The sequence below is a fragment of the Diceros bicornis genome, chromosome 26, assembly GCF_020826845.1.
Source record: "Diceros bicornis minor isolate mBicDic1 chromosome 26, mDicBic1.mat.cur, whole genome shotgun sequence".
NCBI lineage: Eukaryota > Metazoa > Chordata > Mammalia > Perissodactyla > Rhinocerotidae > Diceros > Diceros bicornis.
In genome coordinates this window covers 46,220,215-46,241,288 of record NC_080765.1, presented here as the reverse complement: position 1 = coordinate 46,241,288, position 21,074 = coordinate 46,220,215, and the positions used below count along the sequence as shown (strand labels likewise).

General features: G+C 63.2%; 1 protein-coding gene across 2 annotated transcripts; it reads right to left on the bottom strand.

The window, feature by feature from the left end:
- Window positions 1-8: 8 nt before the first annotated feature.
- Window positions 9-17,831, bottom strand: CASKIN1 (CASK interacting protein 1). Of its 2 annotated transcripts, XM_058570300.1 has the most exons (20): window positions 17,484-17,831; window positions 11,752-11,803; window positions 11,548-11,645; window positions 11,208-11,353; window positions 11,022-11,117; window positions 10,771-10,901; window positions 10,309-10,417; window positions 10,117-10,225; window positions 9,924-10,018; window positions 9,668-9,785; window positions 8,533-8,634; window positions 8,340-8,428; window positions 8,181-8,265; window positions 8,004-8,095; window positions 7,153-7,263; window positions 6,973-7,074; window positions 5,399-5,537; window positions 3,290-5,323; window positions 2,174-2,585; window positions 9-1,914 (listed from the first exon to the last, which is right to left on the bottom strand). In XM_058570300.1, exons 1-20 carry the CDS (start codon window positions 17,575-17,577, stop codon window positions 1,815-1,817), a joined length of 4,314 nt encoding a protein of 1,437 aa, XP_058426283.1. In that variant the 5' UTR covers window positions 17,578-17,831; the 3' UTR covers window positions 9-1,814. The 2 variants fall into 2 exon arrangements, with proteins under 2 accessions (XP_058426283.1, XP_058426282.1); XM_058570299.1 differs by lacking the exons at window positions 6,973-7,074; window positions 7,153-7,263; window positions 11,548-11,645; window positions 11,752-11,803; window positions 17,484-17,831 and having other exon boundaries at window positions 11,208-11,428.
- Window positions 17,832-21,074: the final 3,243 nt, after the last annotated feature.

Below are 21,074 nucleotides of genomic sequence, written 5' to 3'. Positions count from 1 at the left end.
CGCCCGAGAATGCTGGTGTGCACAGGCATCAGCAGCCAATGGGAGGGAGGCTAGGCAGGGGCCACAAAGGGGCTCTTTTTGTCGACCCCAGGACGTGGCCCTCTCGGTGACTTCCCCTCCCTGCCAGAAACAGGCTGGCCTCCTCTTCCCAACACACACGCCCCCAAAAATTGAGCCAGGCAGCTTCGTTTTCTGCTGTTTATTGACAGCTGACAGTAGCTCCCTGCCTGGAACCCCCTCCCCACCTGCACCGGCGCCTGCTGGAGCCCGGCTGGGGCACCCACTGAGGAGAAGCCGGGTGGAGGGCCTGGCACGCCCACTCTCGGGGAAGCATCAGGGCGTGACAGAAGGGGTACCACATGCCCAGACACCACCTTGGTCGGCTCCCTCCACCCGCCCATATCACAATCGCTGGTTTTCAGCAGTTTTTAAATTCTTTCTTTTTTTAAGAAATGTCAAAGTTGTGCCCAACACACATGGATCAGCAAACACAATAGAGGAGGCCAGTCAGTACTTTTTGGAAATGGGGGAGAGACAGGAAAAGAGAGAGAGGGCGAGAAGAACCACACAACACGGCCTTGGACCACGAGCAGAAGCGTCCGTGGGAACTAGAGTCGGGGGGTGGGCTGGCTGCCTGGGCAGGGCCAGCTGGGGGCCCTGGGGAGGGAGGGTCAGGCACACCCTCATGCTCTCCACACCCAGCCTGGCATACACGCTCCCTACCCACTGCTGTCACACCCACGTTCACCACGTTGTGCGCATAGCTCCCCTGAAGCCCAGGGGCACCCTCCCACTAGCCCCCGGGGAGCGGAGGGAGGTCCCCCGCCCACCATCTCCACGGCATGGAGGACACAGCCTGGCAGCAAGCAAGGCACATCCTTCGAGTTCCACAGATGCAGAGAAGTCAGGAGAGAGTAGAGGGGAGGCCCTGGTGGAGCATGGACCCCTCCCCAGACCCCAGCCTCCTGTTTGTGCTACTGGGCCAGGGGTCTGCCACTCCTAGACGAAGGGAGGGAAGAACGGACAGACAGACAGACAGCCGGGGCCTCTAACAGCTTTTGTCTCGAGCTAGACTCCAGTGCCCTTACAGTTGGTGAATGGTTTTCTATAGAATCAATAATATTTTTTCTTTCTTTAAATATATATTTGTTAAAGTTATACCTTTTTTGTTTCTCTGGGGAAATCTGCTTCAGCTCATTCCCAATAAATTAATACTCTTGATAGCTTATATTCTGGGGGGTGTAGTGGGGCAGGGGGCCCGACCCCCCGCCCCAGCCCCTTGTGCTGCGCCGGTGTGGCTGACAGGTCCCCACTGGGCAGTTCTGTGCTGGGCATAGGCCTGTGCTCTGCCACAGGTTGGGGAGGGGGCTACAGCGCCTGCCCCCCTCCCACCACCTCCGAGAGTGGGCCCAGACTGGACCCAGGGCAGGGAGGCCAGGGGCTGCTCCTCCTCCACCCACAGCGGGCAGAGCCTGGTGGTGGGTGGACCGGTGGCCCAGCAGTTATTGCACAGGGAGCAGCAGACAGGGACGGGCACCCACGGGGCAGCAGCATCTGCCCAGAGCCCTTGGGTCTCCCAGCCAGGCAGTCCTCCAGGCTGGGCGGCCGGCCTCGGCAACCTGGCCCAGGGGCAGGAGTTGTGCTTGTGCAGGGGCTGGGCAGCTCGGCCTGCCCCCGCCTCGTGCCCGCGGCTGCCCCCTCAGCCCACTGCCCTGCCCGCTCGCGCCTCGCCCAGAGGTGCCCATCCTGAGGTAAACGTCAGTGTTCGGGCCAGAGCCCAGGCGGCGCGGTACGGCCCGCCGTGTGCAGCCGCGTCACTCCAGCATGGCGTCCAGCTGGTCGGCCAAGTCGTCGAACATGCTGCCGATGTCGTCCAGGATGCTGCCTGTAGTCTTCTCCTCCGCGGCCACGGGGCTGCCGGCGGGGCGCCGTGAGCGGGCGGGGCCGGTGCGGAACGCCCCGCCCACCCTCGCCAAAGGCACACCCAGAACCCCAGGGTAAAGGGGCGGGGCCAGCTCCAGCCCCGCCCCGCGACGTGGCCCCGCCCCATAATGTAAGGGCGGTGCCGGCTTCAGGCTACGCCCCTCCCTGCACGACTCGGCCCCAGCCCGCGCATAGCAGCCTCAGAGTGTGAGCGGGCCGGGGCGGCGCGCAGACCCCGCCCGGCACCTACCGCGGGCCCTGCGCGTCCTCCTGCCGGATCTTTTCTTCTACGGCTTGCAGCGCCGCCGCCAGGCACGCGCTCGTCTCCTCCAGCTTCTGCCGGGCGCTGTCGCCGGGCGAGGCGCCGTCGGGCGCGGCGGGAGGTCCGGCGGCGGCCGCGGCGGCGCGCGGCGGCTTGGCGGGCACGTGCAGTGCGGGCGTGCCGGGGGACGGGGGCTTGGCGGGGCTGGCGCTCAGCGAGGGCGGTGTGCTGGCCGGCTTGGCGAGGGCGGTGGGCGGCTGGCGCGCCGGCGAGGGCGCGGGCGACGGGCTGGCGCTGCCCGACTGCAGCCCCGCCGCGGCCTTGGCTGGCTTGGGAGCCGTGGGCGGCGGCGGCGGCTTAGGAGACACGGGCGGCGGCGTGCCGTGCGCGCGCTTCACCTCTGCAGGGAGGAGAAGGCTCGAGACCTGGCGGAAGGCCGCGCTGTGTGCGCGTTGCCCATCCGGCACAGGCCCTGCGGCAGCGCCGCGCCTCGGCGGCGGGGAGCGGAGATATCGCCTTCTGCACTGCGGCTCCAGTGCCCCGGCCCCGTCCCGGTCCCCAGCCCTCCGCTCCCAGCCTCCCCGCGGCCGCCAGGGGGCGCGCTTCCCCATGCAAACCTGCTCGCTTCACTGCTTCCAAGCCCTGCCCCCTCCGTCCCCCACGTCCATCTCCTTCCAGGTGTGGCCTGTTGCAGCCACTGACCGCCCCCGCCCCCACCTTCTGTTGCTTGAATGCCACAGGGCCTTTGCATCTCTGATCCTTCTGCCTGGAAGCCTCTCCCCTCCCTCCTTTGCGGGGGTCACTCTCCAGCCAGGTCAGAGTTCTCCCTGACCTTTCCAGCATCGTGCACTTGTTCTCCCTCCACAGGTGCTACTATTTGTGGGTTTGTGTGTCTCCTTCACTGAGCAACCTGAGGACCATCCATCCTCCTCTCAGCTCTGGGATGGAAGAGTTGTCTGATAGGTGGATGGATGAGAGGGTCTGGGGACACTTTCCCACCTCACTCCACCTGGCCTTCATCAAATCCAAGAAGGGGAAAACCCCTCAGACCATGGAGTGGGGAGGTGGGCTAGGGCCCTTCCTCAGCTGGCTCCCTGCACCTACCTGGGCTGCTGGGACCTGGCAGCGGCACCTTCTTGGAGGCAGGAGTGGGCGAGCCCTGGATCTTGGACACGGGCTGAGCCAGGACAGGCTTGGGAGAGACAGGCGGCTTGGCTGGCTTCCGGGCATCGTCAGGTGGGGGCAGTGGGGGCAGCTGCATCAAGTCAAAGGGGGGGGGCTCAGCAGGTGGGGGCGGTGGGGGCAGCTCTGGGGGCCCAGCCTGCTCCGAGGCCGGTCGGCGGCGCACAGTGCCTGTGCCATTCTGATACACAGACAGTGGCGGGGGTGGCTCGGGACCTGCCTCCCGCTCTTTGGCCTTGGGCCTGCGCTTGACCGTGTCGGACTCAGTCAAGATGAACTTGATGCTCTCCTGCTGATTCTGCTTGGCTCGGATGCGCCTCTTGAGCGTCGCGCTGGCCTCCACCCTGGCCAGAGGCAGGCCCTCCCCACTCGCCTCACCCTTGGCTGGACCTCGAGGCCGCTGTCGGGCAGCGCCATCCTCCACAAGGTGGCCATGATCTGCAGGCCCCGCTGGCTCCCCAGGGCCCCGGCGGGCAGTGGCCAGAAGTCCTGTGACGGGCCCGCTGAGTGTGCGGCGCCGGTTCACCACCTCACCATCAGGCCCGATGGCTTCCTTGTGCTTCACTGAGGCCAGCACCGTGGCCACCCGGCTTGGCTCTGGGCTGGTAGGGCGAGGCGTGGGTTGGCCCTCAGGGGGCCTGCGGGCTACCCGGCCCCCACCCCCAATGGACGATAGCTCGAGCATGGCTGCGATGCTTTTCACGCTGCCGGCACTGCCTGTGTCCACGCTGCCGGCCAGGTCGCTAGCCCGCCGGCGCTGTGCCCGGACCCCTAGCAGGCCATCCTCAGGCCCAGCCCTCTCAGTCTCAGCATCTGGCACTGACTCATCGGCCAGATTGGCACTGGCCATGGCTGAGCTGGAGCGCTTGGGTGGGGGCGGTGGGGGCCCCTTCTTTCGGGGCCGCACGGCAAAGGACTGGCTGCGGTTGACGTTCTTGTCGGCGCCGGCAGGTGCTCGCACCGAGTGACTGCGGCCCACGCGTCTCTGGACTGTGGCATAGGGCCCCGCGGCAGCCGGCACCAGCAGCTCGTCCCGCTCCGGCTCGCTGTCAGATGCCACGTAGCGGTTCAGGCTGTGGGCGCGCTTCTTGGGCCTCCCTGGCTCTACATCGGCCTCGGGGGGCAGGCACAGCGTGGGCACGGGCGTGGGCATGGCTGTGGGTGCAGGTCCTGGAGCAGCTGGCCCTGCCTCGCCCTCCACAGGCTGGGGCAGCACGTAGGCAAAGCCACGGTGTGTGGGTGACTGAGGCAGTGAGCGGGGTGACATGGGTCGCTCCGTTGGTGGCAGCAGCTGTGGCGTGGGCTTCACCTTGGCTGTGGCTGGGGCTGGTCCCCCCAGGGCCTGGGGGGAGCCTGGCCGGGTTTTAGTGGGCGTCTGGGGGGGTGTGAAGTGGCTGGCACCTGGCGGAAGGACCTGCCGTGGCTTTCCGGGCACCGGGGGCACACTGGCCCGCTTGACGCTGTGGCCATGGCGGCTGGGCCGGGCCTCCTTGGGTGGGGTGCCGGGGGCTGGCCCGTCATCCAGCAGGTATTCCTGGCTTCGTGACATGGGGCTGCCAGGCCCAGGGGGCCCATCGCCAAGCAGCTCCTGAGAGCTGCTCATGTGTCGTGCCCGCCCACCCAGGCTGGGCTCCTGCCGCATGGAGGCCCTCTGGGTGGGCGGCAGGTGGTTGGAGGGCTTCTCAGCAGTGGTGGCGGCAGCAGCGGCAGCCCCCTCGGCCGGGCCAGTCATTGCAGCCTGCAGCTCGCCACTGAGCTCGCTGTCCTGGAAGGTAGTCATCTTAGGAGACTGGCAGTCAGCTGGGGCAGGCTCAGGCGCAGGCGGCGACTCAATGGCCATCACTTCAAGCGACTGGGGCGCCTTCCGGCGCAGGGGTCCCCCCTCATACTTGGTGTACTCGGCCTTCTGCAGCTCAGCTAGTTTCCTCACTGCCAGCATCAGCTTCTTTTGGTGTCCTGAGTGGGGCACAGGGCAGGTCAGACTAGGGAGGGTGGCAGGGACAGGAGGCGGGGCCCGGGCGGGGGCCTCACCCAGCTTGGTGATGCCGATCTCCTGCAGGTCCTCCCAGGTGATGTCAGTGATGAAGTCGATGTTCTCGTAGCCGTTGTCCACCAGCACCTTGTAGTACTGGGCCAGGCCGATCATGGACAGCCACATGGCCAGGTTAGCCTGTGGAGCAGGGCACGCAGAGGGCAGCCCGAGCTGGCTGCCCACACCCTGCCTGCCACTCGGTGCTGTCGGGGGAGGGGGCACCGGGCCAGCCCGGCACAGACAGACAGAAGGACAAACGGACAGGCCAGAGGTGTCAGCTTTGGAGACAGCGCAGCCTCAGGAGGAGCCTAAGGCCAGCTGACATGCACGTGTGAACACGCACACACACACATGTAGGGTGACCCTGTCCTCAGGACACCATTTGGGGGAGGGGGAAGAACACACTTCCCCACCTGCCCAGGCAACCATGGAGACAGCACAGTGGGGACACATCCTGCAGGTCATGGACACAGACACACAGTGCCACCGACCAGACACATGTACACACACACCCTGCATCCTAGCCTCGCACAGGCACTGACACCCTCTGCGTCACACACCCTCTTACCATGTCCCTGCTCGCATCGGGCAGGTATCACACGGCCACATCACACACATGTGCAAATATCCGCGAGGGTCTTCACCCAGAACCACCTGGTCGCTCCCTGAACAGCATCCACCTGTCCACACTCACAGCTGGACATCACTCACACACTAACACACAGCACACTCGATCAACCCCTGGGTGCAGAGCAGAGTGAGGCCAAGGGGACCTGGACATGCTCGCCTGAAGGCCCCTGAGCCACTGACTGTGTGGGGCAAAGCAGGGCAGATGAGCATGGAACTGCCTGTCACCAGCCCAGAGCCCTGGGGGCTTCTGGTGGCCATGGCATCTCCCCCATCAATGGGAGCCCAAAGCTCAGTGCGAGGCCCAGAGAAGTAGCATGGATGGGACAAGCCCCAGGCCCACCTTCTCCCGGCCCAGAACCTGTCACACCACGTGGGTGCCTGTTAGTAACAGCACAGGCCCGGGGTCTGTGTGTTAGCTGTTAGCACGGCCGGCACATGCAGTTGAGCATGTGGGTGTGTGCGTGCAGTCGTCAATGGGCGCCTTGAATGTATTTAATGCACACGTGCTGTCTGTGTACATGAAGCATACACGTGCACACACATCTTCCCCACGCATGTGCCTGGGTGTGTGCAAGCACACCCATCAACACAGGCCCTCTGCAGTCTCTGGATGGCTTGCGATGGCAGCACTGCGGGGGTCACTGTGTGGCTGCCTGTGTGTGGAGGAGGTCTTTGCAGGAGCATGTAGTGGAGAGGGGAACTCTCCTAGCTTCAGGCTCCCCTCACCCTGACAGCCCTCAGAGGCTGTCACCCCTGCCCCAGGGAGGCTGGCCCCAGTGCCCATGACAGACGAACACAAGCCATCCAAGCAGGTCCCTGCTGGGAGCGATCCTCTGCTCTCCTCTCCCTGGGGCCCCAGAGGGCACGTGAGGGCTGTAGCCAGAGAGGCAGTCTGTCTGTCTGTCTGTCCTGGGCCTGGCCACTGGGGTGCAGGGGGCCTTACGGGTTTGTGCTCAGGCAGCCAGTCGGGGATGCTCAGGCCGCTGATCTCTGCAGTGATCTTCTTCCGGTGGCCCGGCTTGGTGACCCCGATGGCTGTGAGGTCCTAGGCAGAGGAGAGGCCCGTTAGCAGGAGGCTAATGTCTCTGGGACACAGCTGATGGCCAGCCTGCAGGCAGCTCACCTCAGGGGTCATGCGGCTGATGGTGGGCAGGTCGTAGCCCGCGCTGATGAAGTTAGGGGCGTAGAGCTGCAGCTGGAATGTGGCAAGCCACTGGCTGACAGCCTCGGCACTCTGGAAGACACAAGGCACCCGCTGCAGGCTCGCCTGCCCACTTGCCCGCCAGGCGTGCACCCCAGCCACCACAGTGCCTCCTTCTCTGCTCGGCCACAGGCCACGCAGCCACTTGGTCCGTTGTCCGCTGGTCCGTCTGCAGCCAGGCCCTGTTCCTCCTCACTCTGAGGTCCTGGATGCCACCGTCTCGAGCATCGTCTGGCACTTGGGCCTCCTTCCGTGATCTCCACCAGGAGGGTCCAGCTGCTGTCCGTTTCACAGGCCTTCCTGACTGTGCCCCCGCCCCCTTCCTGCACCAGGGACACCCTGCAGTGTGGCCGCATGTGAGGGGCTCAGGGAATGGGGCTCTGGCAGGGCTGCTCAGCGCTGCCCCTCTACTCGCTGGAAGGTGGGCTCTGCCCAGAGGTGGGCAGGAGGACTCTGCCAGCAGCTCACAGGTGCATGCACACAGGAGCCGTGTCTCATCTCACACCTGTGCTCTTCCACATGCGCACACACATGCATGTGCCCAGCTCACAGTCACACCACCCACACACACACACTCCCCACTCACCTCACGCCTGTGTCACGCTTCCTAGACATGCTAGTTCACGCACAGCCTGCACAATAGACAACACCTACACACAGACTGACAGACAGACAGAAGGACAGGCCTGGCCTTTCAAGACCCCTGGCTGCGCTGTGGCCAGGCCAGGCAGGCTGCCCGGGCACCCCTCCCTGCAGCTGCCCAGGCCCTGTACCTTGCCCTCCGATGCTGGCTCCAGCTTCTTGGATGGCTGCTCCCCATAGACCTGCCCGGCATGGGCCACTGGAGGCTGGGACCGGGCCACACCTGGGGACAAGAGGGAGTGGTGGGGCGAGGGCTGCTCAGGGGCTACCTCTCTGCCAGGCCAGTGGCACTGTGTCCTCGCTCTTACCTGTGGAGCCCTCCGGAGGCTTGACAGGGCTGTCCCCAGGGCTGGACTCAGAGACAGACTTCTGGGAGAGCACAGTTGCCAGGAGCTGCAACCCAGACAGGCCGCTGGCCAGTGCTGCTCCAGGCCCAGGCCACCCCGGCCCTGCCACCACCCACCTACCTTGACTCCTTCAGAGCCTGCATGCAGGGTGTGGCCCCCACTGCTCCGGCCACCGGCCACACTGCTCAAGCTGCCACTGCGGTCCCCACCTGCCAGCACAAGGGAGCATCGTCAGCCAGTGCTGGCCCTGCCTAGCCCGGGTATTGCCTTGCAGAAGTGCCACCGCCCCTGCTCCCCGAGGCCCCCCAGCTACCTGGAAAAGGCTTCCTCAGCACCCAGATCTCCTCGGGGGGCGCAGAGGGCCCCGCTGAGCCGCCTCCCTGGGATGGGCTTGGTTCGGCGCCTGCTCGGGAACCTGCGGGCCGAGCACAGCCTCGCTGAGTCCTGGGCCAGCCTAGGCCGGGGGCCTGACACGGAGAGGAGGGGATCCCCTGGCCTAGCTCCCAAGCCTGGGCAGAGCAGAGGCCAGACACACGCCCCAGGGGTCAGCACCACAGCCTCCTCCTGCCCCAGCTGTCTCCAAGGAGCCGAGAGACCTTCAGAAGACCCCTCCCCACCCTGGACATTTGCAGGCAGGAGAGCGTGGCAGAGAGGGGCCCAGGCCAGGCTGTCCTGACAGTGGCCCTATGGTCCTGCAGGTGGTGGGGGATTGCTGGAGGGTGTCAGGGGAGTGGGGGCAGGGAAGAGGCCCCCAGGAGCCTGGGGCCAGGCTCCCCACCCCAGGGAACTAGATGACCATGAGTAGACTGGGCACACCTCCTAACTGGCCCCCTTCTACCCTCTCACCTGTCAGTCTCCATGTCCTCTGTGTGAGGTAAACTGAGTCACCAGTCCCCTGTCTGAAACTGCTCCATGGCCCTGTGGCCTAGTCCTGTGTCCCTTTCCCTCCACCTCATTCCATGACAGCCACAGCGGCCTCCTTTGGACCCTTACACATCACACTCTTTCCTGCCTCAGTGCCTTTGCACACATGGTTCCTGCTGCCTGGAATGCTGTGCCTGTGGTCGGCCCCTCCCATCTCTCAGGGCCTTCTCTGACCACCCTGTCTAAGGCAGGTCTCCCTCCACATTCTCTGTGTCAGTGGTTGGTACATTTCCTTCCGTGTTTACTTCACTGTCCCCTGCTCCCCTCCCTTCTGGGGGACAAGCTCCTTGAGAGCAGGAATAATCTCCATCTGGGTCATCATCTATTCCTAGTGGCCGGCATGCAGTGTCTGTTGAATAAATGAAGGAATGGGCGTGAGGACACTGACAACGAAACAGCCGGCAGGACACACTGCTGGACCCCACCCCTAGCAACGCCCACAGCTCGGTCCTTGCCCTGCCACCCCCCCACACACACACACTTGCCTCCTTCCGGCCCCAAGCCCAGGCCTGGGTGAGACTTGCCTGCTCGCTTGACGATGGCCTCACCCAGGGAGGACGGGAAGTAGCCCACACGGTCGTTGCCTGTCCGGTTGTCATGGATACAGCCCTTCCACCGGCCGTCTGGATGCTGCTCAAGGACCTGGCCAGATGAGGTGGGGGGAGCACACTCAGGGAGACACCTCTACAGGTCAAGCAGGTGGGTGGCCTGGGCCTCCTGAACCCCCCCAACTGCCACAGGTCCACGGTCCCTGCTCCAGCTGCTCCAGGCCGTCCTTACTGTGATGATGTCCCCAGCTTTCACATTGAGGCTGGTCAGGTCGTAATTGTTGCAATAATCCTTGGTCGCCCGGACCTGCAGTGCTGCCGAGGCCTCTGGGGACACAAAAGGCAGACCCCCCCCGAGTCCTGCGAGCCAGCCTGGCCCAGGCCCCGCCCTAGGCCCCCTGTGCCCCTCTACCCCCGGGGCCCACCTCGCAGCAGCTGCTTGATCTCTTTGCTGGCCTGGGACGTGGTGAACTGGTGCACGATGTCCAGGGCCGTCTGACTGTAGGTGTTCCTCACATGGGCATTGATCCCGTTCTGTGTGTGCCAGAGGGAGAGGCCTGTCAGGAGCCCCCCACGCTCCTGCCTGGCCCCAGCTCCCCCTCGGTCCCTCGACTCACGTCCAGCAGCAGCCGAACCACTTCTGTCTTCCCGCAGAGCGCAGCCTCATGCAGGGCTGTGCCGGACTTGGTTTGTCGGTTAATGTCAATGCCGGCTTGGAGGAGGAGTCTGGCGGGAAGGGGGGATTGGGTAGGGCTTACAGCAGGAGCCCTCCACACCAGCGCCCCCAGGCTGGGCCCCAATCCCCAGGGGCCTGAGGATGAACCAGCCCTGCCTCACCTCCCTGAGAACACAGTATCAGACAGTGATTGAGCACTGGTAGAAGTGCCTGCCCTGTGCCAACCCTTCAGAGCTGTTGTCATCCTAGCATAGGCACTGCTGTGATGCCCACTTTACACATGGGGAAACTGAGGCTCAGAGAAGTTAAGTGTCTCCACAAGGTCACCCAGCCAGTGGCAGGACCACCATAGGGCCTGAGCTGTGGGGATGTAGAAGCCCCTCCCCTGCCCCCATGGCCACACCTGATGATGTCGATGTGGCCATTCTTGGCTGCCAGGTGCAGGGGGCTGGTGCCATTGGGGTCAGTGGTGTCACCAGGCCGTGGCTCCAGCAGGGCTGCACACATGTTGCTGCTTAGGAGCAGCTGGACCACCTTGAAGGAGGGGTCAGAGTCAGGGGCCCGAAAATGGGGCAGGTGTGCAGGTCCGTCCCCCACTCCTACCGCAGGAAAGGAAGACGGAGCAGTCCCACTCAGCTCCCTGGGGAGACTTACCCCGACGCGACCGAACTCACAGGCCAGGTCCAGGGGCGTCTTCCCCGAGTTGTCCACCATGCACGGGTTGGACTGGTGCTGGAGCAGCATCTCGGACTGTGGGGACCAAGGGGCCCAGTCAGGCCCAGGGTGTCCACCAGGCTCATGCCGCCCCAGGCGCCCTGCCACCCCCGAGGTGGGCCTCACCACATCGTAGTGACCATGCTGGGCCGCCAGGTGCAAGGGGATGTGGCCCTCGTCGGAGGGGATGTTCACTGCCGAGCCCGCCTTCAGCACCAGCTTCATGGGCTCCTTCCGGCCCTGCCAGGCCGCGTAGTGCAGTGGCCGCATGCCTGGGGGCAGGCAGGGGCTGTTGGGTGCTAGCTACTGACCCTGCACCCAACCCTGACCTCCAGGACACTGATCCCATGAGGACTTGCCCCAACCCAGGCTGAGACCTCAACTGAGGGGCTATCCAGGCCTCTGGGGACGCCCACCTTGACCTTGGCCCCCTGCCCCTGGCTCTGAGGTCCCTGACAGGCCTTGCCTTTGTTGTCCTTGATGTCCACAGCAGCCTGGGCCTCCAGCAGCAGGGTGATCAACTCCGTGTTGCCATTGAGGGCCGCGTGGTGCAGGGCAGAGAAGCTGGGGCAGGCAACAGGTGTGTATGGGCAAGGACCCCAGCACCCCAGCCTTCCCAGGAGCCCTCGACCCCCATTCCAGACTAGCATCTCCCTGGCTGAGAACTCACCCATCTGGGTCCTGGAAGTTGACATTGATCTTCTTGGTGGAGCCCAGGAGCTCTGGGGGTGGGAAGGAGACACGGTGAGAGAGGCTCCAACCAGCCCCTACTGAGGCCTGCCTGGGTCCCAGCCCCCTCTAGTCAGCTCAAGAGCCGGCAGAGGGCTCCAGCTCACTCCCTGGCAGGCTCAGAGCCAAAGCTATCTAGGTCTTTAGTCTAGAAACATTCACTCATTCATTTAACTCTGTTCCCTGCACTCGGCCCCAGGTGCCAGCTCCTGGACCTCGGTTTCCCACTGAACTAAGATGTGGGGAGATTTATGGGGCCGAGGGCTCCAGGGCTGTCCGCAGCCCCACCTGCGGACAGAAGCCTGTGCTGCACACCCACACGGGCACACACATGTGCACGTGTCCCCCCTCCCTGGGACGCTGGCTGAGCACCTGCTGATGTGGGAGGGAGAGAGCTGCCCAATCTGTCTCTCAGAAGGACCCAGATGGGGCCGGGGGTGGCCCGGGAAGGCTGGAACACCCGGAAATGGTGGTATCTCTGAGGGAAAATCTGCATTTCCAGGGTACAGCCTTCCCCCACTCCCAGCCAGGGGCCCGGCCAGCGTACATGAACCCCACCTGGCAGAGCAGGAAGGGGAAGCAGGGGAGTCGACCAATGCCTCTAGGTGACCACACGAGAACGACCACCTTGTCTACAGGGGTGTGCTCAGGCCCCAAGACCAGCCTGCCTGAAGCCCAAAGGGTCTGAGCCCTCCCTTCAGGTCCCAGTCTCCTCCCAGGGCCCCCTGGGTCCCGGTCTCCACCAGCCGCCTGCCAGAGGAGGGGAGCCCACCGACACCCTCCCCATGGGCGCAGGTCCAGCCGGACTCTGGCCAAGCCCCTGCCTGTCTGGGCCATGGTTACATAACCCATTTGTGGGTCAGTTGCTCCCTGAGGGAGGGGCTGGCAGGACAGAAGCCCCTTTGTCCAGGCCCAGGACCGAGGTGAGGGGGGCCTGAGGGTGTCGAGTCACCGAGGGGCTGCTGCAGGCCCCCTCAGTGCCTCACAGAGCCCTGGGCACAGCTCTCAGCTGCTGGATGCAGGGTGTGGGCCCCAAAGGCCCACAAAGCCCACAGAGTCGGACAGGCCCGAATTCATGTCCTCACTCTGCCCCTTACACTCCGCCCCTTCCTAGCCCTATGGCCTTGGCACTGAGCCCAGAGGAAGCTAACAGGGCCGGCCTTGCAGGCCTGAGGGCATTTCCAGACATAAAGCATGAAGGGTCTGGCACAGAGTCGGCTCAGTAAGTGGCAATTACTAACATCAGCTCCATAGGAATCCCACGCCCACCCTCTCTGGCAGGGGCTTCTCCTGTGAAAGCTCCAGGAGAAGAGGCGGCTCCAGTCCCCGCCCCTCCCCTCCACTCAGACCCTTCACTGGCGCTAACGACCCTCTAAGTTGGCAGCAACGCTACTCTTCCTCTCCATGGTCCAAGCCAAAACCTTGGAGGCAGCCCTGGGCCCTTCCTTTAGACTTGATATCTTCTCCATGGGTAAATCCTGTTGGCTCCACCTTCAAGACACTCAAAGCACACTCCGAATTCCCACCCCCGCCATCGTCACCACCCTGGGCCAGCCCAGCATCTCTTGAAGGCTCACTGCCATCTCCTCTCACTAGCATCCCCACTTCTATGCCGCCCCTTCAGTCTATCCTCCACACCCGCTGAGGTCCGGGGACCCTGTTAGAACATGACTCCGATCCCGTTGCTCCTTCCGGAAGACCCTCCCACAGTCCGTCTCACTGGAGGCCGAAGCTGGACACTGGCTCCTCGTGATACAGCCCTCCTGCTTCTACTTTGACTCCCTCATCACCCCTGTCCCAGCCACATGAGTCTCCTTGATGGCACTCCACAGGGCCTTTACACATGCTGTGTATATGGGCGTGGGCTAGTCTTTCCCCATTAGCCCCATGAGTCCCTCCCCCCTTCAGGTCTTTATCAAAATGTCACCTGCTTGGTGAAGCCTCCCCAGCCTCCTCATCTAAAACAGTAACCCCCTTCAGATCCCGTGTCTGTTGCATTTTTCTCTTCAGCCCCATCACCACCACTGGTCTTGGTTACTGCCCATCTCCATCACTGGAACAGCTCCAAGAGGACAAGGATTTTGTCTGTTTTGCCCGCTGCCATATCCTTGGTGGCTAACACAGGGCCAGGTACGGATGAGGTGTGCAGTAACTTGGTGACTGACTGGTATCCCCATCCCACACCCTCTGTCCGCCTGCCAGGGCCACCTTCAGGCATGTGGCCACACAGTTGCTCAGAAGGTCCCTACATCTGGTTGGATGGTCTGCTGTTGTCATCTTGAAATTCCTAACTTTTGGACAAGGCACCCCACATTTTCATTTTGCACTGGGCCCTGTGAATTATGCAGCCAGGCCTGCCAGAGTCCCTTGTCACTAAGCTGAAGGGAGTGCAGATATCACTGTCCAATAACATGCCCCCCCAACCACCCAGGGCCTCACTCAGGACGTCCTCCCCTTGGAACACTTGGCCCAACCCCCGTGTTTGCTGCTCCCACTCTTCTGAGTTCCCATGTAGCCAGTTCTCAGCTTCTCCCCCAAGACTTCCCAGGCTTGGTCCCTCTCCTCCCTTCTAGCCAGAACCTCCCAGGCAGCTGCTGAGCCAGGTGCTCCGAGTAGAACCCAGAGCCAGGCTCACCTGCTCACCTGGCCACACCTGCAGGCACTGAAATTTCAGAGGGGCTGGAGGTCAAGGCCCAGGAAGTGACACAGACACCAGTGAGGAGGGGGAGTCTCCATCCAGAAGGGGACCACTCCCCACACGAGGAGGGGCATCTTGCTAAGATCACCTCACCCCTCTCCCTGCCACTGGTCTCTTCAGACAGGAAAACAGCTGGAATTGGATGGAGGGGAGCCTGAGGTCTTGGAGCACGCTCCAGTTCCTGTGAGGGACACTTTGCACCCAGGAAAGTCCCAGAACTGAAGGCTGCCTGGGGCTGGGGAGGCTGTGGCTCACGGAGACAGGTGTTCTGCATGAAGCTGGAGCAAAGTGTGGCTGGAGGGCCAGGTGGTGGGGGGAGGGGCACAGGGGACCAAGCTAAGGTCCCGGGAGCCCTCTCCCTTTCTGACAGGGCACTAAGCCCTATGGATTCCACATCAGTCATAGTGCATAAACTTTGCTCCCAGCCCACCCCAAGACCTGGGCTCTCCCATCTCTTGTCACTCAGCCCTCCAACTGCGCTCCTGGAACCATCCCTACCTTGGAGGCCAGCTCCAAACTCCAGGCTGCAGAGGCAGAGGCTCTGGAGGAGCCGGTCCCAGCCCCTCTCCCACCCTGCCCTCGTGGCCTCTCCACCCCTCTGCCCAGACGCTCCTCCAACCACAGAGGCCACTCAAAGGCCACCCCACACAGCCACATCTGTCCCCTAAAGGGATGTGATCCTGGCCTCCTCGGGGGTCCCATCTCAGAGTAGCTGAGCCCTGTGGCCTCCCCGGGGCAGGCAGGGCCAGTGCAGTCTCCTCCCAGCTCCCCGCAGGCAGGGAGTTCTCGGCCTGAGGCTGGAAGGGAACTGTTGGTGGCAAGGTGAGAGCACAGGAGCGCTGGCCTGTGGTCTCCCGTGAAGTCGGGAAAGGGGAGGTTGGCCCAGAAGGAAAGGCAGGGTGTCCCCCCCCAGCAGGAGGCCAGCTCCCTCCCCACCCACCACACCCCCAGACTTTCCCTCCAGAGCAGTCTCTTCTCCCCATCAAGGACAACTGCTAGGCATTGTGCCTTGCATGCAAGGGGCATTCCCGTCGAGGCGGGATGGGGGGCTGGCAGAGCCTGGGGAGACACTGGAGGGTTGGGGAGGAGAACACAGAAACAGGGATCCTGGGAGAACACCTCTGGAGTCTGGGGGCCCTAGAGAGCACTGCTGGATGCTCCCTGCCCCGCCATGGCCCAAACTCCAGCTGTACTTTGCTGAATCAAAATATATCTTACTCCAAAGCAGGCCAGCGTTGTCATGACGACCGAGCTAATTCATGGAGGGATTTCTCTGTCTGATTTATTACGCCCGCCCCTGTGAGTCAGAGAGCCCAGAGAAGGGGGCCAGGGCAGGTGTCTCTCACCCAGAGACCAGACTCGGCAGGGGTGAAGGCAGAGACCCAGGGAAAGGTAAAAGTCCCCACACCTTCCCCGGGTGACCAGAGTAGAAGGGAGGAGGAGCCCCCAAATCTGATGCCCCCACTTCCCTGCCTGCCCACCCGGGGCTGTCTAAGGGTTGGTCATAGTTAGCACTTACTGACCACTTACTGAGGGCCTGGGCTTCATGTGCTCTCTCACTGTTCTTAAAACAATGCTCTGAGGCAGGGACTACAAATGTCCCCATCCTACAGATGAGCAGACTGAGGCCCCGAGAGCTGGAATTGTCTGTGCCCAAGGTTGCACGGCCACTAGGTGGAAGCATTACCTTGCCTTCCTTCCACCTCTCAATTCCTTCACCGGCTTTCCAGGCTCAGCTGAGGCTGCCTCGACCTTGAAGTCCTCCCTGTCTGAGCCCTGAGGCCCGCAAGCCAGCCCCAACTGGCAGACCATCCCTGGGTCTCCGGTGTGGAAGGCAGGGCCAACCTGTGTATGTGTGCCTACAAGGCACGGATGTGCGGCTCTCTAATTGCACAGAGCAGACAGGAGCTGGCCAGGCAGGGGCTGCAGTGGAGGGGTCCTCCTGGGGCTCAAGGACCCACCCTCACCTGCCCCAGAGGCCATCTCAGTTCTCAGCATGCCCCCTCTAGAGAGGGGAGGGGGCCTCCCTGGCTTACATACAGTCCTGGGGGTGTCATGGGGAGGAGGAACTCAGACCCCACGTGCCACCCCGCAGAGCCCTGCCCACACCCGCACAGGTGCCCTGACACACTGACACGGCCATACGTGCGCAGCCGCACACGCGGCTGGTCCACACGCCCATCCATCCATCTCCAGCGGCCCCCCGGGGAAGCTCCGCTGAGCCAGGCTGAGTCCCGGGATCAGAGCTCCAAGCTCCAACCCTTTCCTGGGGCCCCCACCCGCTGGGTTCAGGATGGCCAGTGGGAGCCCCCCTCCCCCCCACAGCCCCCTTTTCCAGCAGAGAAGCCAGAGAGGACTAGGGTCTGTTGCAGGGTCCGCACGTGCCTGGAGCTCAGCTTGCCCTGGGCTGGGCGACCTTGGACCTTTGCTCCCCCATTAGTAAATGGCCCCCAGCCGGCCATGCCTCGGCAGCCACACCCCCAGCATGGTCCTGCCCCCCCTTTTCTGCTAAGCGTGTTATTAAACGTGGGGCGGGGAGGGGGTCTGACAGGGACTGTCAGCCCTGTGGTTTCCCCTCACCGCAAGGGCCCCCTCTCTCTCTCCATAGTTGGGGGGGGCATCCGCCTCGCCCTTTAAAGCCCCAGCAGAGACCTCCAGCTGTCAGCCCGCAGCCCGGGAAGGGAGAGGGACGGAGGGAGGGATGCGAACGCCTGCGCTAAGGAGGTGGGTGCCGCCAGGTGTCCGCTGGGGGGCTCGGGGTGACGGCCGGGCACTTGGCGCCGCCCCTCCTTGAGTGCTGGGAGCGGGGGGCGCGGACCGAGGGTCTGGGCAAGCTGGCCCCGCCCCGCCCCGGGGGACCCGACAACATCCCCCTCCCTACCCTGCGCCGGGAGGGGTGGGGGGCTCGGCGCTGGAGATGGCCCCTGGGGTGCGCTGTGGCTCCCGCCCGCGCCCCCCGCGCCCCCCACACTCACTGGCCTTCCCGGGCCGCGGCCTCTGCAGCAGCCTCTGCGCGGTCCCCACGTCCTCCGCCTTCACCGCCTGCACCAGCTCCTGCTCCTTCCCCATGGCGCGGCCGGGACCGCAGCGACGCGGCTGCGCTCCGTGCGCTCGGCGCGGCTCAGAGGCGGCGGCGGCGGCGGCGGCCCCGCGGCACCGGCCGCATCCTCCTCCCTCCCCCGCCGCCTCCTCCGCCGCCCGCGCCCCTCGCCGTCCTCGGGCTCCGGCTCGGGCTCCGGCTCCCGGCGCGGAGGGGGCGGGGAGCGCGTCACGGGCGGGGGGCGGCCCGGGGGCGCGGGCCGGCGGCGGCGGGCGCGGGGCGGGGGCGCGGCACCTGGCGCCGTCTCCCGGACGCGTGGGTCCCGCTCCTGCGGCCGCCGACCTCCGTCCGCCCGCGCCGGCCGCGCGCCCGGCTCCTTGGCTCCGCCCCTATATCAGGCCCCGGCCTCCCGAGACACCCCCTCCCCACGTGCGGGCCGCGCGGATCAGGCCCGGCCTCTGCGGACGCCCCGCGGCCCCGGGTGACCGCCAGGGGCTGGGGACAGCAGCCGCCGAGGGGCCGGACAGTGAGCCCCGACTCGGCGGCTGCGCGAGGCTGAACCTGAGAGAGGCTTCCAGAGGCTGCGGGATCCAAAGCGGGAGGGACTCGGAGGCAGTGGGCGGGAGAGGACCGGGGTAGGAGAGACCTGGGCGCCGGCGGCAGGCGAGCCGGCCCGCCAGAGGCTGTCAGACATTTCTGGCCCGTGGTTTCCGTGGGAGGTGTCAAGGGATTGTGAAGAGGAATCTCCCAATAATGAATTCGGTGTCAGGGAACTCACACCCCCACAACTGCACCTTCTTCCCCAGCAGCCTGTGGCTCTCTCCACAAACAATGCAAGCACCAGCCCCCCCAGCCTCAATCTGAACCCCAGTGCAGCTCCCCAGCACCAACTAGAGTGCAACTCCCCACACCTACCGCCAAGGGGGGCTCAATCCCCCATCCCCAGCACTAATCTGAGCCCCCACCCAGGCCTGCTTACCCTCCAGCCTCCAGCACAAACTCTGGCAGCCCCAGGCAGGACAGTCCTGCTTGACAGATGCTGACACCCTCCTACACACACACAGGTCTCACTCGTCTGACCTCCTGGGCCTTGGCCCTCAACTTGTCGTGGCTGCAGCATTCCACAGAGACAGATCAGCTGGAGTCTGTGTCCTGGCTCAGGCTGGGTTTCCTCATTTGCAGGAAGGGGCAGATCATCACCCTAACCGGGCAAAACTGTTAGGACCATTTGGTGAGGTTCGCAAATATGGTGCCACTCCTCTTCCTATGGCTCATAGTGTCAAGCAGGTCCAGGAGGAAAGTGGCCAGAGGGTGATGGAGGGGAAGCAGCAGGCGCTGGGCTCGCCTGATCAGGGCAGCTAGTCAGTTCCCTCCATGGGGTCTCCGGTGAAGTTTAGGGAGCAAGCCTAGGTCTCCTGGCATATGCTGGGCTCCCAGAGTGGTCCCTAAATGCAAGGGCCCTTCCCCCCACCCTTTATGGTGACCAATTTCTGGGCACCTGCTGGGTCAGGCACCGTGCTGGTCACTTCATAGATAAACTTGGGCTTACTGTGCCCATTTTACAGATGAAGAAACTGAGGCTCAAAGAAGCCAAGTGACTCACCAAAGGTCCCTCGAGGTCATGAATCTGAGTTTTGAACACACCTTGGCCTCTGCACTTGTCCCAGTTCTGCATCTCACTGGGTTTGTTTTTCTCATCACTTTGTCTTTCTGAGTCTCAGTTTCCCCTCCCTCGAATGGGGATAAGAATGATACCTCCCCTTAGGTTATTTGAGGATTAATTGTGGTGCTATCCATAAAGCACTTCATAGTAGAACTTGGTAAGGGCTCAACAAATAGCTTCTGTGGGTCTTGGGGTATTCTTGGGTCTCCCTACCTGGCCTGTCTGCGTACTGACTATTTTATTCATCTTTGCATCTGCAGAGCCCAGCAGTGTGCCTGGCACACAGGAAGCACTACAAAAAATAAAAATAAAAAGATAGCTCTCACCCTTAGCATTATTTTTATGTTTTGGCTGGCTAAGGCAAACCACTCTGGCCTGAGCCGAATTGCAGGATTTGGGGCAAAGGTACAAACAGAGGCCCAGACTCCAAAAGTCTAAATATTTAAACGTTATAAATCAGCCTAATAATCTGTTAAATAAAATATGTTCTATCCTCCTACCTTGACAAATGTACCTTCATCATGACCTGAAAGGCCAAGTTCTAACTGAGAATTCTCGGATTCCTCTGGGTAATGAACTGGCCCCTGCCTGCAGCCACCCCACCTCCATTCTCTGCCCAGCTCCAGCTCCACCTATACCCCACAAACAGGCACCCCTTAGTCACTCTCAGACTTCAGGAGGACAGATCTGGGAAGAGAGTTGTACAGATTCTGCTGGATTCACCCTGCTAGGTGAGGCTACTGCCCAAAGAGGGGTCAGGAAGTCCTAGATCTGCTACTGACCATCCCAGCAACCTCGGACAAGCTCCCAACACCCAGCTGCCTCATCTGTAAAATGGGCCAGCAGCTCTGCCTGCGGTATAGGGCTGACGGGAGGGTATACATGAAAACAGAGATGTGAGTCTGCCTTGGGTTCCCCCAGCCTGGGGATGGGGGCGGCACAGCAGGCCACTAGGGGATGAGGATGCAGAAGTGTGGGACTTGGGCAGCCCTCCAGGAAGCCAGGACTCCGAGGACGATCCCAGGAGGAGGGGCCGCTGAGGCAGCAGAATTGCTGAGGCTCAGCCTGGAGTAGAGCTGGCGGTCGCTTCACTGCAACTTGGCTGGCCCCCTTCCCAGCTGCATGGCAGCCTCCACCAGCAGCACAGCTCCTTCCCACCAGCTGTGCGCCTGCTCAGGCGTTCCTGGTGCCCCTCCAGCGCCCCCCCCCCCCAGCCGTGGTGCCTGGCCCCTTATGTATGAAAAGGGAATGACAAACATACCCCCCCATGGGCTGCTGGGAGCACGCGGCATATGTTAGCTGCCATGGTTTCTCTCATTCTCATAGGGACCACCTCTCTAAAGCGCTCAGCTGGTGCTTGGCACATAAGAGGGGATCAACAACCATGCGTCCTGTTCCCCACTTCCTGCCCAGCAGAGATGATGCTGGAGCTGCCCAAGCTGGGTGGGGAGCCTGGTCCCGCCTGCTAGTTACCCTTAGGCATGGGACGTGAGTAGCCCCCAGGCTCCACCTAGAGCCCCCTACAGAAAAGGCAAACAGTTCAAGGCCTGTTCCCTGGGTCACAGGTGGGACCCCACAGACATGTGGCCAAGTCTTCCAGCCTTCCCGGCCCCACCCCTCTCTCCTGCTCGCAGGGTCTTTGGCAGGTTATCCTGCTCCAGACATCCTTCAGGTGCTAGGTTCACAGGGCTCTTTCCTCCCAGCCTTCCAAGCCCATGTCTTCATTTGCCACTCCCAGAGCTGCCCTGAGCCTGGCGGAGCTGCTCTGGGGAATTTTAGAGAGGAAGACAGGGAGGAGATACGAGGTTTGGGGCTGCCCAGGGAGTTGTCACCTCAGCCAGAAAGGGTGAGATCAGGGGAGAG